The sequence below is a fragment of the Monodelphis domestica genome, chromosome 8 (assembly GCF_027887165.1).
Source record: "Monodelphis domestica isolate mMonDom1 chromosome 8, mMonDom1.pri, whole genome shotgun sequence".
Taxonomy (NCBI): domain Eukaryota; kingdom Metazoa; phylum Chordata; class Mammalia; order Didelphimorphia; family Didelphidae; genus Monodelphis; species Monodelphis domestica.
The window spans coordinates 236132359-236148688 of NC_077234.1; the positions used below are offsets into that span (position 1 = coordinate 236132359).

Here is a 16330-nt window from a genome sequence, read left to right on the forward strand (position 1 = left end):
ATAAGAAATTACAAAAGAGATGGTGTTAGAAAAAGAAATGGTTTCAGAAAAACTGGGGAAGACTTGTATGAATTAAAAGCATGAAATGAGAAAAATTTACATAATAACATTGTAAAGAAAAATAATTCTGAAAGGCTTAAGAACTCTGATTGAGGCAAAGATCAACTATGCCTCATCTCTTTCCTCCCTTTTGTGGCTGGTTGGTGGATCGTCATTATTTGTACTCAGAGAGAACTCAAGTGACATCACTATTTCAGGGTTAATGCACCATGTATCTGACTGTGGCTGATTAGATCAACATGAGCTCAGAGCTACCACACATAGGGCACAAATGGCCTGCAGGGACATTTGGGATGGAGATGTCTCCAAATTTGCAGATCCCACATTTCTTTTGAGCTACTGCAATAATGCTTTGCTCATCGAGGCCAGCGCCTTCTCTGAAGCGGGCACAACATGCACGATGGTCCTGTGCCAGTGTCTCCCATACCTCATATTCAGTGCCACAGCCCTTCAGGTAGACTTTGAGAGTGTCCTTGTACTGCTTCTTCTGATTTACATCTGAGTGCTTGCCGTGTATGAGTTCTCTGTGAAATAATCTTTTAGGTAAATGTATGTTTGCCATTCAAAAAGTGTGGACAGCCCATCAGTTTGCACTTTCTAAAGTAGAATTTGAATGCTTAAAAGTTCAGCTCTAGAAAGGCTTGGTATCTAATCTTTCCAGGTGATCTTCAGAATCTTCCTAAGAATGCTCTAAATTGCTCCAGACTAAAGAACAAACCAAAACAATTCTGAGGTTATCATCTCATACCCATCACATTGGCTAAAATGATGAAAAAGGCAAAATGACAAATGTTGGAGGAGATATGGGAATTTGGGGGCACTAATAACTGATCCAACTATTTTGGAGAGCAATTTGGAATTACACCCAGAGAATTATAAAACTGTGCATACCCTTAGACCCAGCGAGGGTCTGTTTCCCAAGAAGACCAGGAAAAAGGAAAAGAAACTATATGTATTTATAACAGCTCTTTGTGGTAGCTGAACTAGAACTAGAAATTGAGGGGATGTCCATTAATGTGGGAATGACTAAACAAATTGTGGTATATGATTGTGATGGAATATGACTGTATTATAAGAAACAATGAGTAGATTAATTTTTTTTAAAACTTGGAAAGAGGGGACAGCTGGGTGGCTCAGTGGATGAAGACATAGCCTGGGTAAAGACCAGAGTATAAGCTGTAAGAATAGTGACCACACCTGTCCACACCTTAGAAACACTGAAAACTTACAGACCCCCAGAACTAGATTTGAAAGTGGTAGCATGAAAAAAATCTGAACCAGAGACAGTGCTCCCACTACCCTGGAAAAAGAAGCCAACTTTAACATAAAGTTAAAAGTCATGAAATTGTCTGGGAAAATAAGCAAACTACAAAACATTAACCAGATCATAAATAGCTACTATGGTGATGGGAAGATGAAGAACAAACTCAGAAGAAAATAATCATGTCAAAACAGCTAAAAGAAAAGCCTCAAAGATAAATGTGACTGGTTAAAAGTATAACAAGAATTTCTTGAAGAACTCAAAAAAAGATTTTAAAAAAAACAGTAAGAGGTAGAGGAAAAACCGGGGGGAAGTGAGAATGATTCAAGAACTATGAGAAGAGAGTCAACAGTTTGGTAAAAGAGGCACAAAAATAATGAAGAAAATAACATATAAAAAAGCAGAATTGGTCAAATGGTATGAATTGATCAAAAGAGGTATAAAAGCTCATTAAAGAAAATCACTTCATAAAAATGAGAAATGGGCAAGTAGAAGTTAATGACTCCATGAAATATCAAGAAACAATCAAACAAAGTCAAAAGAAGAAAAAAATAGAAGAAAATGGAACTATGTCATTGCACAAACAACTGACCTGGGAAATAAATTGAAGAGAGATCATTTCATAATTATTGGACTAAGATGCAGTTAAATGGCTAGGTGGACAGAGATCCTGGTCTAGAGATAAGAGGTCCTAGTTTCAAATTTGGCCTCAGAAGTTTCCTAGCTGTGTGACCCTGGGCAACTCACAGCCCTGACTGCTCTGCTGCCTTGGAATGGATCCTTAGTATTTGTCCTAAGACAGAAAGTAAGGGTTTAAAAAGAACTATTGGACTACCTGAAAGGTATGATAGAAAAAAAAATCTAGACATCATCTTTCAAAAAATTACCAAGGAAAACTGTGGTGATATCCTACAACCAGAGGGTAAAATAGAAATGTAGAGAATTCACTGATCATCTCTTGAAAGAGATCTCAATAAGGAATAGTATAGTCAAATAACAGAGATTCCAGGTCAAGGAGAAAATATTATGAGTGAAAGAATTCAAATATTGTGAAGCCACATTCAGGATCACACAAAATTTAGCAGTTTTCCACATTAGAGGGCTATATGTATAAAAATATTTATAGCAGTTCTTTTTGTGGCGGCCAAGAATTGAAAATTGAAGGGACACCCATCAACTACTGAATGGCTGAACAAGTTGTGGTATATGATTGTGATGGAATACTATTTTGTTATAAGAAATGATGAGCAGGATAGTTTCAGAAAAACCTGGGAAGATTTATATGAACTCATGCAAAGTGAAGTGAGCAGAATCAGGAGAATATTGCACACAATAACAGCAATATTGTGTGATAATCAACTGTGAAGGACTTAGCTATTCTTATCAATGCAATGATCCAAGACAATTCTGAAGGTCTCATGATGAAAAATGCTATCCATATCCAGAGAAAGCACTTTTATGTAGTCTGAATACAGATGGAAGCACAATTTTTCCACCTCATTTTTCTTGTTTTTTTTTTAATAACATGGCTCATATGGAAATATGTTTTACATAATTTCACATGTGAAACTGAGATCACTTTTCTTTCCTGTAAAAATGGATTGGGGAGGGGTAGGAAAGAGAACCAAAATTTAGAACCCAACATTTTAAAAAGAGAATATTAGAAATAAATAAATCTAAAAGAATTTAAAATAAACTTATGATTGTCTTAGTGACTCCTCATATCTTAACCATTCTTCCCTAACTCCTGTAATTTAACATCCCTGTCCCTCTTCCCCAAAAATGCTCTAATTTTTTCTATTCTCAACTCACATTTTACCTGTGAGGCATGACTAAAGATAGCATGGTCTAAGGATGGTTGAAGAAACCAAAAATAACGTGTTTCTATTCCATTTATGATCCCAGTTATTGCCCCTGAGCTCCACTATCTTATTCTGCTTACTAAAAAACCCCTCCTCAGTTTGCAATATTCCCTAAAATTTCATATAAGGAAACTTAGGGATCATCTGGGCCAACTGCCTTACTTCACAGTTAAGGAAACTGAGGCTAAGTTTACTCGAGGTAAAGTGATTTATCTAAGATCATGAAAATAACTTGAAATTAACTCCAAATCCAGAGATCTTTTTGATGTACCAGGTGGCCTCCCTGCCTTGACTCTGAAACAATTCATCATCAAAAAAGGAATAAGTGAGTCAGGAATCTTCACTCACTCACTGCTTCTTGAATGAGGCATAGAACTGAATAATGACAGTTTTAGAATTTCAGTGACTAATGGGGAAGATCACCAAGATTCCAAGAACATTCCAGGGGGAAGTTGGTAGTAGAGATTAATAATAGAATGCTTTGGATCAAGAGCAAATACCAAAAGGAAAAGCCATAACTAGGAAGAAGGCAAACAGTTTTTTCCAGGGCATGAGAATCAGAATATTGATATTAAGAGCATGTGCAGTTGTTCTGAATTAAGAAAACTGAACCCAGCACCTCATTAGCAAGAATCATTTGTTAAAATAGGATGAGAACAAAGGAGATGCTTCCCTTTCCTCTCTCTGTGATCATATACCCGGTGAGCTGACCCTATAGTCTTGTCCTCTCTCCCCTCCATCCTCTATGGGGAATCCTGCTCAGTGATTGTTTCTTATTGTCCTTGAGTCACTGTCACTCTCCCACATCTGAATTTACCTTAAAAAGCTGCCTCCAGAACACACGTGGTGTCCTTGATCCCAGTCACATCTTGTGTCCTGCTCAAAAGAAGTGCCATGCCTTTGGCCAAGGGCCAGTTTCTGAACACAGGTCTCAGGGAAATGAACAGTAGCTAGAACTAGTGTTTACTCTCTATGCTACTCACGTGGGCACCGTGCTCCAGTAAGACTTTTGCACATGCAACGTGGCCCCCAAGACAGGCTTCATGTAGAGAGGAGACCCGGTTTATTGTCACGAGGTTCACACTGATTCCCTAAATTGGAAGAAAAGAGGATTGACTACAGTCTCAATATTCTCTACTCCCTCGAGTTTTGTGTGTTTTGGAAATGAACAAGATTTGTTGATATTAAGTAAGGACAGAGGTGGGTTAAAGGAGAAATGAGTCTAGGCTAAGATGAAGGGGAGCTCGAGGGGAAGATGTGGAAGTCATAGAATTGACAGGTGTTCAAAGGATGAAAATGGCTGTCCAGAGCCCTAAATTCTAATCTCCTTTCTAGTTTACAACTAGCCACTGGAGAAATGATCCAACTTATTCTTCAATTATGACCATACACATGTAATAAAATAAAGAGGAAATACCTTATATCTATCTGCTCCTGAGAATGTCTTGGAAGTAGAAATAAATTTAAACATCTAAAGGAGGCCAACCTTAGGAAAAGGCTTGGATTAGAAAACATTAAATAGAATAAATAATTCATTAGCTTCACAGTGCTGTGGCATTAGATTCTTCCAGAGCTCTAAAACATTAGTGACCAAAAAACTCTAACTATATTTGGAAATGGACAAATGTTCCAATATTAAACCTCAGTTACTGGTTTTCAAATGACAGAGTAATTGCTGAGGTATTTAGTAGTAGGACTTATCCATTCATATAACTAGGAGGTGAAAGGTTTTTTGTTTACTGCTTTTATGCATGTTGTATAATCTGTAATGGCCTATTGGATTAGTTGCTACTAGATCCTAAAAGCATTTACACCTAGGGTCACAATGTCAATCAAGCCATTCAATATTAGCCCAGACTGGAAGGAGATTCTGATCACTTGGGTGATATTTCCTTATTCTTTTGAAATTAATGTATATATATTTTGATTGTACTCTTCAATAGAATGGAAGTGATGGAAGGGCTCAGTTTTTGCCTTTGTATTCCTAGGGCCTAGTATGGTGCTTGGCATATATTAGCTACTATTCTTAACTAAATCATTAAACTGAATGGAAAGGTATAGAATGAAACTGAACTGAAAAGGAATACAAAGGACTTTACACCCCCTAATGGTGTCTTATCTCCCGTTCTTTTGCTCTATGCTTTTGTCTCTCCCTTAGTTCCCCAGCCATTTGCTTCATTTGTTGATTTGTATGTTGACCTACGTCCATTAGGCAATAGGTGATGTGAGCCTCGAGTTAGGTAGAGAAATTGGAGCTAAATTTATATATGTGGAAGACAGCTACATATGGTTAAACTCATGGGAAGAGGAGTGGAAGAGAAGCAGTACAATGAATTTACATACACACACACACACAACAACAAAAACTCTCCTCTAAATAATTCTAGAAAATGTAGACCTGAATCCTAGTAGGGAAATCCAAGAAAAAGTCACAGGATGACATTTTTCCTACCCAGGAGAGCGCCAGGAGGTATATGGATACAGAGATGGGATCTGGTCAGGAGCAGCCATAGAGCACTACAGTGCAGGGCAGAGGAAGACCTCCCTATCCTGGCAGGAATCCCAGACCCAAGGGGCGAGGGAGGCCAGAGCAGGAAAGTGACCAGCCTTGAAAGTTCAGGAAGGCCTGAACAAGGAGCTGCCTGGCCTTGGGAGTTTTTCAGAACCATAAATATGCCAAAACCCCAGCTGCAGTGGGTACCAGATAAAGGCCAAGAAGACCCTAATAACATAAAATTGTCAAAGTTCCAAGAACAGTATGTAGCAGATAAGAGCCATACATGCCGGCAATGTTCCAACAATGGTATGTAGCAGATAAGAGGCTGGAAGGGGTGCCATACATGCTGGAAAGTACTTAAGGCCCAGCCTTTCAGAAGCAACTTGGAACTCTGATGGCAGAGGTTCCCACTGGTGTGCGTACCAGTTCCATAATAAACAGCCTTTTCTGTGCCTGATTGCATTGTCCCTGGGTCTTCCTTGGTGGTGGGTGAAATCCCCGACCTTAACAGGGGAACTCGCAGTCCTGTACCTCTGAAACAACAGACCTCACAGGTGACTGACTGAGGGTTACTAACTCCAGTCGTACTCTTCTCTACTGCTGCTCAGACCCAGCCCAATTCAAGAAGTTAGAGAGTTCAGACCACTAGTGCAGCCAGTGTTTCCCTGGATCAGCCCACTTTGAGAGCCCTGAAAACTTGTAGGCACCCAGCCAGGGCTGTCCCTGAGAGACCATCTTATACAACACAATACTCAATACCCTATGAAAGTATAAACAGGATTAATCCAGATCTTCCCTCCAGAGGTATGCATAGCCTCACTTAAAAGCCAGGCTAAATTCAGAAAGTAGACTGGAAGAATACATCCATAAAAAAGAAGAATCTCACAATAAAAACAGATTATGGTAACAGGGGTGTTTAAAACACAAACCCAGAAGAAAAGTATAACTCCAAAACATCTACTAACAAATTATCAAAGAAGGAGAAAAGGAAATCATTCATTAAGCACCTTCTATGTGCAAAGGACTGTGCTAAGTGCTTTGTAAATAATATCTCATTATCTCAGAGGACAACAATCCTCTGAAATGGGTGCTATTATTATCTCTATTTTGCAGTTGAAGAAACTGAGGTAGACAGGTAAATGACTTGTCCAGGGTCACAAATGCCTGAGGCTAAATTTGAACTCAGATCTTCCTGACTCCAGGCCCAGCACTCTACCCACCCATTGTGCCCTTAACATAGCTTGTCTTAACATAGCTTACATACAAAATCAACTAGATTTCCTGTAAGAGATAATGCCTTTATAAATGAAATGAGAGAACTAAAGGAAAAGGCACATTCACAGTTAGAAGGTATATTGTAGATGGAGATGCATCAAAAAGAAACTGAGAAGTAGTGGTCAGAAAGATTAAAAGTGTAGCAGGAAAGAGGGGTCTAAGGAAAACCCAAAGATCAGAGGATATCCAAAAGTAGAGACAGCAGTGTGAATTGCAGCAGACAAGCTGAGAAGGTTTAGCACTAAGAAGAGACCATGAGATTTGGTAACTCACTGACTAAAGAGATCATGGACTAAAATGACAATCCTGCCTAAACTAACTAATTTACTTATTCATTGCCATCCCAATCAAATTACCAAAAAACAAACAAACAAACAAAAAAACCCCCAACAACTTATTAAGCTAGAAAAAATAATAACAAAATTCATTTGGAAGAACAAATCAAGAGAATCAAAAGAATTAATTAAAAATATAAAGAAAGGAGATCCAGTAGTACTAAATTTTAAACTGAATTATAAAACAGTAATTATCAAAACTAATTTGGTACTAGCTAAGAAATGGAAAGGTAGATCAGTGGAACAGAACAGACTAAGCAAACAGCAAAGATTATATAGCAACCCTGTATTTGATAAAAATAAAAAACCAGGCTATTGGGATAAAAAAATCACTACTCTGTAAAAATTGCTAGGACAAAAGAAAGTAATTTGACAGAAACTAGATGCAGACCAATATTTTATACCATTCACTAAGATAAGATCAAAATGGAGACATGCTCTAAACAAAAAAGGAGATATCTATCATAAGCAAATTAGAAGAAAAGGGAACATGTTACCTATCAGATTTATAGATAGGAGAGGAATTTTATGGGTCATCAAGAGATGGAGAGTACTGTGAGAATGTAAAATAGATAACTGAATACATTAAATTGGAAGAGTTTTGTACAAATAAATCCTGCCAAGATTAGAAGGAAAGCAGAAAATTGGGCAGAATTCGTAGGCAGTTTCATGGGTAGAGGTTTCATATCTAAAATAAAGAGAACTTTTTCAAATTTATGGGGATAAGAGCCATCCTCCAATTGAAAAATAGCCAAAATATATGAACAGTTTCTAAATTAAGAAATCAAAGTCATATATAGGTATATAAAAAATGCTCCAAAAGGTATCATATCTCACACTCATCAGATTTGCTAAAATGACAAAAGAGCAAAATGATCATTGTTGAAGAAACTGTGGGAAAATGGAGACACTAACATACTGTTGGTAGAACTGTGAAATGATCCAGTCACTTTGGAGAGCAATTTGAAATTATGACCAGAGTTATAAAACTGTGTGTACTCTTATTGCTGGGTCTGTTTCCCAAGGAGATCGGGGAAAAGGAAAAGAACCTATAAATTCCAAAATATTTATAGCAGCTCTCTTTGTGGTCATAAAGAACTGGAACTCAAGCAGATGTTCATCAATTGGGGAATGACAAAATTTTGGTGTACGATTTTGATAGAATACTACTATGTCATAAGAAATAATGAGCTGGTTAATTTTTTTTAAACTCGGAAAGAACTACATGAGATAATGAAGCCTGAAATAAGTAGAACCAAGAAAACATTATATGCAGCTGTAAATTTAATATTTGAAGAATAACTTGTGAATGTTCGCCTCCAAAGAATGAACAAGAAAGACATTATTTGGCTATCTATAAATTCCTATCTGTTCGATGGATGATGTTTAGAGTTAATAAACTCTATTAATAAAATTTTAAAAATTAAAAAGGAGATTGCTGGTAACTTTGGAGATGTGAGAGTGTTTTTGAATAGTGGGAAAAGCTTAGTGTCAGGAAAGACTGGGATTCCAATCCTATTTCTGCCACTTAATGGCTGTGAGACCATGTTCAAGTCATGCCACCATGTTGAGTCTCAGTTTCCTCATCTATAAATGAGGCTATCAATTTCATAAGGTTTGGGAGAGGTTGTACATTTGTTAAATTAAAAATGCTAAGGAAATGTGAGTTGTTATTCCAAATACGCTCAAGGTTTATCAGGTCACATTATTCTGTCTTCGTATCTTGGACTCATTGAGGATACTCAGTATTCACCACTATATCTCCTTACCTGAGCCCCTATATTTGCTTAATGCTGGACCTTTAAATGCTAAATACCTACAGATCCAGAGTTCTTCCTACTTCTTGTTGCTGGGCCCCTAAATTCTTGTTCTGCCCTGCTTCTATGGGTCTGTCTAATCTTCAGATCAACCAAGTTCAAAATAAAGTTTCAAACTGATCATTTTATTTAATTTAGAAAAAGTTTTTTTTTTCTTTATCCTAGATATGACTTGAATTTTTGAAAGCTCAATGCTTAAAAACAAATCTGTTCACAAGATGGCAGCAGTGCATTATGGAAAAAGTTTAGGTGAAAATTCTTAGAATCTTGGAATCATATAATTTTGTAATTGAAAAAAATCTTATCCTCCACCTTGTCAAATCTCTTCATTGTATAGATTAAGAAAGTGAGGTCCAGAAAGGCTGTTGATTGTATTATGTCACATAAAAACCTCAGGACTTTCTTCTGGCTCTGAAGGCAAAACACAGGCTCTCCAGGCTTTAGACTGTACTACTCTGTTTCAGTTCCAGATATTTGTGATCCTTCTCTAATGCTCTTTTCACAGCACTATTGCTTCTAAATATTAAATAGATAAAAAATGAATAATGGAAACTGCTGATAATGAAACCAATCTGATCGTTTTCTGAATATGTAAAGAAACAGAAAGAGAAAAGAAGAGAAACTTGGAGGCAAAGGAAACAATGTTGTGAATGAACTGAATTTGACTTGAAGCAGTCTGACTAGTTCAGTCGCCAGAATTATCAAAGTATAAGTAAATGCATAAGAGATGAGAGAATCATTGAAAAAATATATTTCATAAAGGTTATTGAAAGTGCTTTATTGGTCATTCCTTTTTAGGGCAAAACCAGTTCACTTATGAGAGGAAGAAATAAAAACAACATAAAAAACAAAAGTAGAGTACCTGATGCTTAGCATGGTACTTGGCACAGAGTATTTGTAGTTTGTTTTATTGATTAAAATGACGCCTCAATGAGTGGGACAGGAGTGATCTAGACTAATAAAAGGGTACATAATGAATCATCCCTTAAGTACACATTTTAATTCTAAATAAAGCACAATTCCTTCTGGCTACATTTACTCATATATTTATTAAGCTTTTTTGCAAAGGGTAAGGCAATTTGCCTTTTTTTACAACCTAGCCTTGGATTCCATATCTTGAACTTTCAAATAGTAAATAAGATGTAAAACACCAAAGTAAATGTTGACAAGTATAGCTCTTGAAAGGTGTTCATTTTGGCAAAGTAGCATGTTTAATTTTTGTTGCCGACTCATTTTCAGTCATAGCTGACTCTGGGATTTTCTTGGCAAAGATATTGGAGTGGTTTGCCATTTCCTCCTCCAGCTCATCTTACAGGTGAGGAAATTGAGGCAAACAGGGTTCAGTGACTCGTCCAGAGTCATATAGCTAGTAACTGAGATCCAGAGGCCAGATCTGAACTCAGGAAGATGAGTTTTGACTACTTCAGGCCTGGCATTCCATCCACTACGCCACCCGGCTGCCTCTTTGCTTAATTTTAATGAACTGTAGAGATCAAGGGAGAGTTAAGAGATGAGTTTTTTGTTTAAACACAGGACTCCATCCTGCTATATATGATGTCAAGTGGAGTTGTTTGGGGATGGAAGGAAAACAAAGAGCGTTTCCTAATTTTAAATACCAATATCCTCTAGAGTAAAAGTGGCACACATTTTTAATAGACTACGCCTACAGTTCAGTATACCTGGGAAGATCAAAACATAATTTGGGAAATGCTGCTCTATGTGGATCATAAAGGTGAGGTTCAGTTTCAATATAAGCACTAAAAATTCTTTGGAGACAATCATTCAATTACTTACTTGTGCAATTAAAGTTTTGAGAGCGAGGAGACGCCCTTGAGACGCAGCTTCATGAAGTGGGGACCGATCAGCCCAGCAATCTGAAATATAAAATGAAAACCCAATAAAACGGAGTTCCTGTGAATGATTTGCTCTGACAACTTAATAGAGAGTATTTGGAAGGGCAGAATACAAATGTGCCCACCCTATAGTTTGTTCTAAAAACTGAGCCATATTGAGAAAATACCAGTAAATCTCATTGTAGTCAGGCGTGCTGCAGCATGGAGAGTCAGCTGGTCCATTCAAAGTTCTATTTTACATTTGGTTTATCACTCATTTATAGGGGTATAGGATGAGGGATTGGGGCTTTTAAAAGATTATTACAAAAACGAGTGATATGGAAGTAGGTATTGAGTGATCATACATGGATAAAACCCTGTGCAATTGCTTGTCAGCGCTGGAAGGGGGAGAGAAAAGGGGAGGGAAAGAACACGAATCACAGCAATGGAAAAACACCTAAATAATAAAATGCTAAGAGTAAGTAAAAATAAATAAATACAGAACAACATTATATTTGAGCACTTTCATCCCAATTTGAGTGGTGAGGTCACTTGAGGGTGACCGTATTATCATTACATTATATCTGGTATATGGCTTCCATAGGGCATAATCCCCATCAACACTATATTACAGTTATCTTTCTGGCCCCTCCATGCTTTCTTCTTCCTACCATAAAATCCAATCAGCAACCATCTATTCCCTTGGGCTAAGGAGTTTTGGGCCGGACATGTGGAGCTCGGACGCTCAAGACTCCATACCAGTAATGGCGAATCTATGGCACGGGTGCCAAAGATGACATGCAGAATGCTCTCCGTGGGCAAAGTTTGTTACTAGGAAGGCAGAGGGAGTGAGGCAGAGCTGCTCCCCTCCCCCTCTCCATCATGCCTGATGACTTTTCACAATCCCCGCCCCTCTGCCCAGCACCCCCAGTGGGAGCGCAAAGCAGGTGAGGTGGGTGGCTCCTAGGGGGCAGAGCTGGAGGGGAGTGGGGTGCTTGGGCCACTCCCCTCCCCCTCTCTACACTCCCTCCACCCAGCAGCACAAAGGGAATGCTCCCTCCCTCCCCTAAGTAAGGTAAGGGAGAGGGGCAGGGTGTACCCAGCATATGATGGGGGAGAGGGGCATGGCATGTGGCCTCAGGGGGGCAGGCATGGCACTCGGTCTGGGGGGAAAAGGGGGAGGCAGGGCCTGGAACTCCATCTTTCAGACTCATTTCCTTATATGTGAAATGGGTAAAGTAGCACATAATTCACAGGGCTGTTGTGAGGTTCGGATGAGACCAGTATATTAAATGCTTTATAAATATATGTGCTATATATGTCAGTTTTATATTTATATCTGTGTAAAATCTTACTTTGTCACCTAACATTTGGTATTTGATAAATGTAACTAACATTTTATCTATGATAAGATAATATTTGCCAAAGCATCATATAATGGAACATATTTGATTTTGAGCCTGTAGAGTCTAGGGTTCAAGTACTTCCTCAGATACTTACAACTATGTTACATTTAACAAAATTTGGGACCTTTTGTTTCCTCATCTGTAAAAGGGGACAGCAATATAATAAGTATATAACCTTACAAGGTTGTTATAAGGCTCAAATGAGATTACATATATAATTGTTACAAGTTCTTCAGAAAAAGGCACTATAAAGAACAAATGTGTATACCTATGGCAGTTTATTCTCTAGGATTCTGAAAGACAAGAACACTGTAAAATCTACAATAGAAATTTCCTAATCTTCTGTTTAATCTCGTTCCACTAAAGGATGCCTCCAACATACAAAGAAACTTTTGTTCTCATTAACAGTGCCCAACTTTTGCATTATTTGTGGTTTACGTTCCTATGTTCTCTTGGATCTAATCTTATCAGATTTTCAGTTATGCCATGTAGCTAGTGTACCAGCCCTATATATTATTTGCCCTAAAAAAAAACAGGCTCACTAATGTCTTCCTTGCCTAAGACTCTAAGGAAAAAAAAAAAAGCTGACCTGTTTAATTAGACATGAGAAGTTAACATCTCTGTTTCACTTGGCAACTGATGTCACACAGGAAAATGTAGCTTAGTTTGTGAAGGAGTACTGGATTTGCAAACAGAGGATCTAGTTTCAATTGCATTTCTACACTTGCTTCTCATGTTACCTTGGCAAAATTATTTTGCTTTTCTGAATCTAAATTTTCTTACCTGCAAAATAAAGGGTTAGGCAATATCCTTTCATATAATCCCAGACTCTAAAGATTTGATTTTAACATAAATATTGTTAGCATTTAGAATGGGAATATAGTACAGAGAATAGAGAAATCGTCTTGGATTCTGGAAAACCTAAATTTCATATCCTTTCTTAGATATGTCTCATGTGATCCTAGACAAGTCACATAAAACTCTCAGAGCTCCAGTCAAGTCACTTAAAACTCACAGAGCCACAAATAAATCTGAGTATAATTGCAGAGAAAATGCCAAAGTCTTGCTAAGTTAATTAGTCCACTAGTATCTTTTAGAGAAGGGGTGGAGTTTTTGCCTTTTTTTTTCTTTTTTTGGATCCCCAGAACTTAGAACTGAGCCTGACACAGAATGTTTAGTTAATAGTTGTTGACTTGTTGACTATTAAAAATTCTTCACTGGAGGCTTTTTATAGCAATAAAATCAGAGGTCTGGATTTCTGGGTCTAGACTATCTTGAAAATAGGAATTATGTCACAATGATAAAGCAATTTAACTTGTCTTCATGGCCTGGGACACCAAGAATCTAAACAAGGTAAAAACTCAATGAACTAATGCCAGAGAAAGTCAATAATCCTTAACACCCATCACACTCATTGAGCACCCACTTTCCTCACCATGATCCTAACATCAGAACTGCACAAGGCAACCCACTCTTTTGCAACAGAACTCAACTTTATACTCCAACCTCAACCTTCCTCCTCCCAATACAAAGGAGGTCCAAATGCTTAAATATGATTTAATAACAAGGAATAATATTAATAGCAAAGAGCTGAGCCAAAGAAGAGAGGAACAGAGGCAATAGGGATATGAGACACAAGGATGAAAGGCAGTATGACACTACACTGAAACTGAGGGGAAAGTGCCTAGCATCCACCTGGGGCCATTTCTGTCCCCCCAAAAAGTAACTTTGGGCAGAGATTTAGAATGGTCCAATATAGAGGGAGGCTAAAACAGCTTTGAGATCCAGCCATTCGGGAAACTGCCTTTAAAGGGGAGGGACTCAGAAAGTGAGCAATAAGGGAAAGTAGGGAAAAAAAGATTGAAATTAACAAAGCTCTTAGGAGGAAGAAAACTTACTTAAGTAAAAGAAACCGCAGGGACTATAGTAATAGTAAAAGAAAATGTGATCTCTGGATCAAGTGTGAGAATATAGGTATCTGTATTTAAGTATCGTAAGGCAAAAGAAAATAAAAAAAACACTTGATGAGATAGAGCATTCTGAGAATTCTGAAGAAAGCATGGAACCACTATGGGATATTTCTGAATGATTTTAAAGAGAAAGAAAGATTTTGAAAGCAGAATTAACTGGCATGGTGACAAGCTTCACTAAAGAAATGAAAGAGAAAATGAGTGATTCAATATACAAATACATGGAAATGAAGGACAATATTGAAGAAAAACAAAATGCAATTATTCTTTTTTTTTAACTGAGCATTTTCTATACTTTAATACTTAATATGTCACTGTGAAAATATAAATTTAAGACAAAATATCATGTAGGCTATCACACTTTTTAACATACAAGCAAAATAATACTAATCTTGAAAACAGGACCACCTCTAGAGAAATCCCTATACTACAAACTCAAAGATAGTAGTTAAATTTAACAGTTCCACTAGCAAAAAACAAATTCAGCAAAAGACTAGAAATATATTTACCTGTGTCACTTAGAAGGGGTAGTTTTTGATGCAGAACAGTCTAGGTGGATAGAATAGTCTGTACAAAGACAATAAAATACAACAAATACTGGGAGGGGCAGCATTTAGAACTGTGTCTGGAAGAATGTGTTTATAAATAGCTGAATAGTGGAATATAAGCTTGGCAAAATATATAGGGAATGGGCAATTAAAGCTGAATCCTTTTAAGTGGCATTTATAAATAATCTGAGTCATGTAAACAAAAAAAAAAAATAGAGAACTAGACATCTTCCCCAGTCTTTACTCTCCAAAATGGAATTCTAAACAAGAAACAGAATAATTAAAATTATCTCCTGGGATGGGTCAAATATGAAATACATTTACAAAGAAGCAAAGGTTTGTGAATATGAAATTCCCTACCCCACTTTATGATTATTTCTGTGTTAGCTTTTAAAATTATTTTATTACTAGCATAAACCTTGATTTAATTAAAATTATAGTTTTAGCATAGTTGAACAATGTTAGCATAAGTATCAGTGAACCTTTTTATGATTATATTAGCATTTTATCTAGTGAAGTGTGGCCTTGAGTTTGTCTTGAGCCCTAGAGTTAGCCATACTTAAGCCTTTTGATTTCAAGTCCAAAACCACAAACACTTCTGGTTCTTTTAGCTTCAAGATCACTCTACCCACATTCTGTATCAAACATCACTTTTTATTATTTTTTGCTTAATATTTTGCTGATTGTTAGGAACACTTGTTACTAAGGAATGATACTTGGGCACACTTACTTAAGCTTATGAATATGAACTTGCTTGTGATACTTGGAGAGTCCATGTCTGTTCTGATGTAACACTTGGAGCATCAGTCTTTTGTGTATAAAGGGAGACTACTCACAAGGTTCTGGGTCTTTGGTTTTGACCAGTCTGGCTTTATTGTGAGACTGGCCCTCTCTCAATAAACCTATTTTTTTTTTGGCTTGGAGACTTTGTTTTACTTTTTGGCATCTCTGCTAATAAAATACCTCCACAGGTTTGAGTTTCCAAGCATATCAATTTATTAAATAATGCATGTCAATTGCATAATAAATCGGGACCAGGCCTCCTTAATTTGGCACAGGACCCTGCATATATAGGGACAGATTTTTATGCATTAAAATAATTAAACAAGCTATTAACCAGTACATAAGATTAAATCATTTGATTTCTAATTGGAGAAAAGATTAGGGATTTTATGATTGGGATGAGGATGAGCAAGTTTGGAGAGTTGAAGGGGAAGGGGAGTGAGCAGGTGGACTTTCCTAGATGTGAAACAGGCTATAACTCCCTTAACCATGATTAGTATGCACGGGGAATTCATAACAAAATTAAACTCAAGTCTCAAAATGAAGTCAATTATTACAATAGAATCAGTTTGGTTCATTCAATTCTCCCACTTCATAGATCAAAACAGCAAAAAGAATAAAAAGGCAAAAGTCTTATGAATTAACAACAGAGAAGACTGTCTGATATTTACTCAGCACCTCTGA

General features: G+C 37.2%; 1 protein-coding gene across 5 annotated transcripts in view; it reads right to left on the reverse strand.

Moving 5' to 3' along the window:
• Window positions 1-16330, reverse strand: part of ASB11 (ankyrin repeat and SOCS box containing 11) — a 139432-nt gene that overhangs the window by 101493 nt on the left and 21609 nt on the right. For 3 of the 5 annotated variants that reach the window (XM_056808465.1, XM_056808467.1, XM_001364487.4), the window contains exons 2-3: window positions 10902-10981; window positions 4167-4274 (exon numbers count right to left, since the gene is read on the reverse strand). In XM_056808465.1, the coding sequence (XP_056664443.1) occupies window positions 4167-4274; window positions 10902-10981 (188 nt within the window). The remainder of the gene's footprint in view (window positions 1-4166; window positions 4275-10901; window positions 10982-16330) is intronic. The other 2 variants (XM_056808466.1, XM_056808468.1) reach the window with 1 other exon arrangement.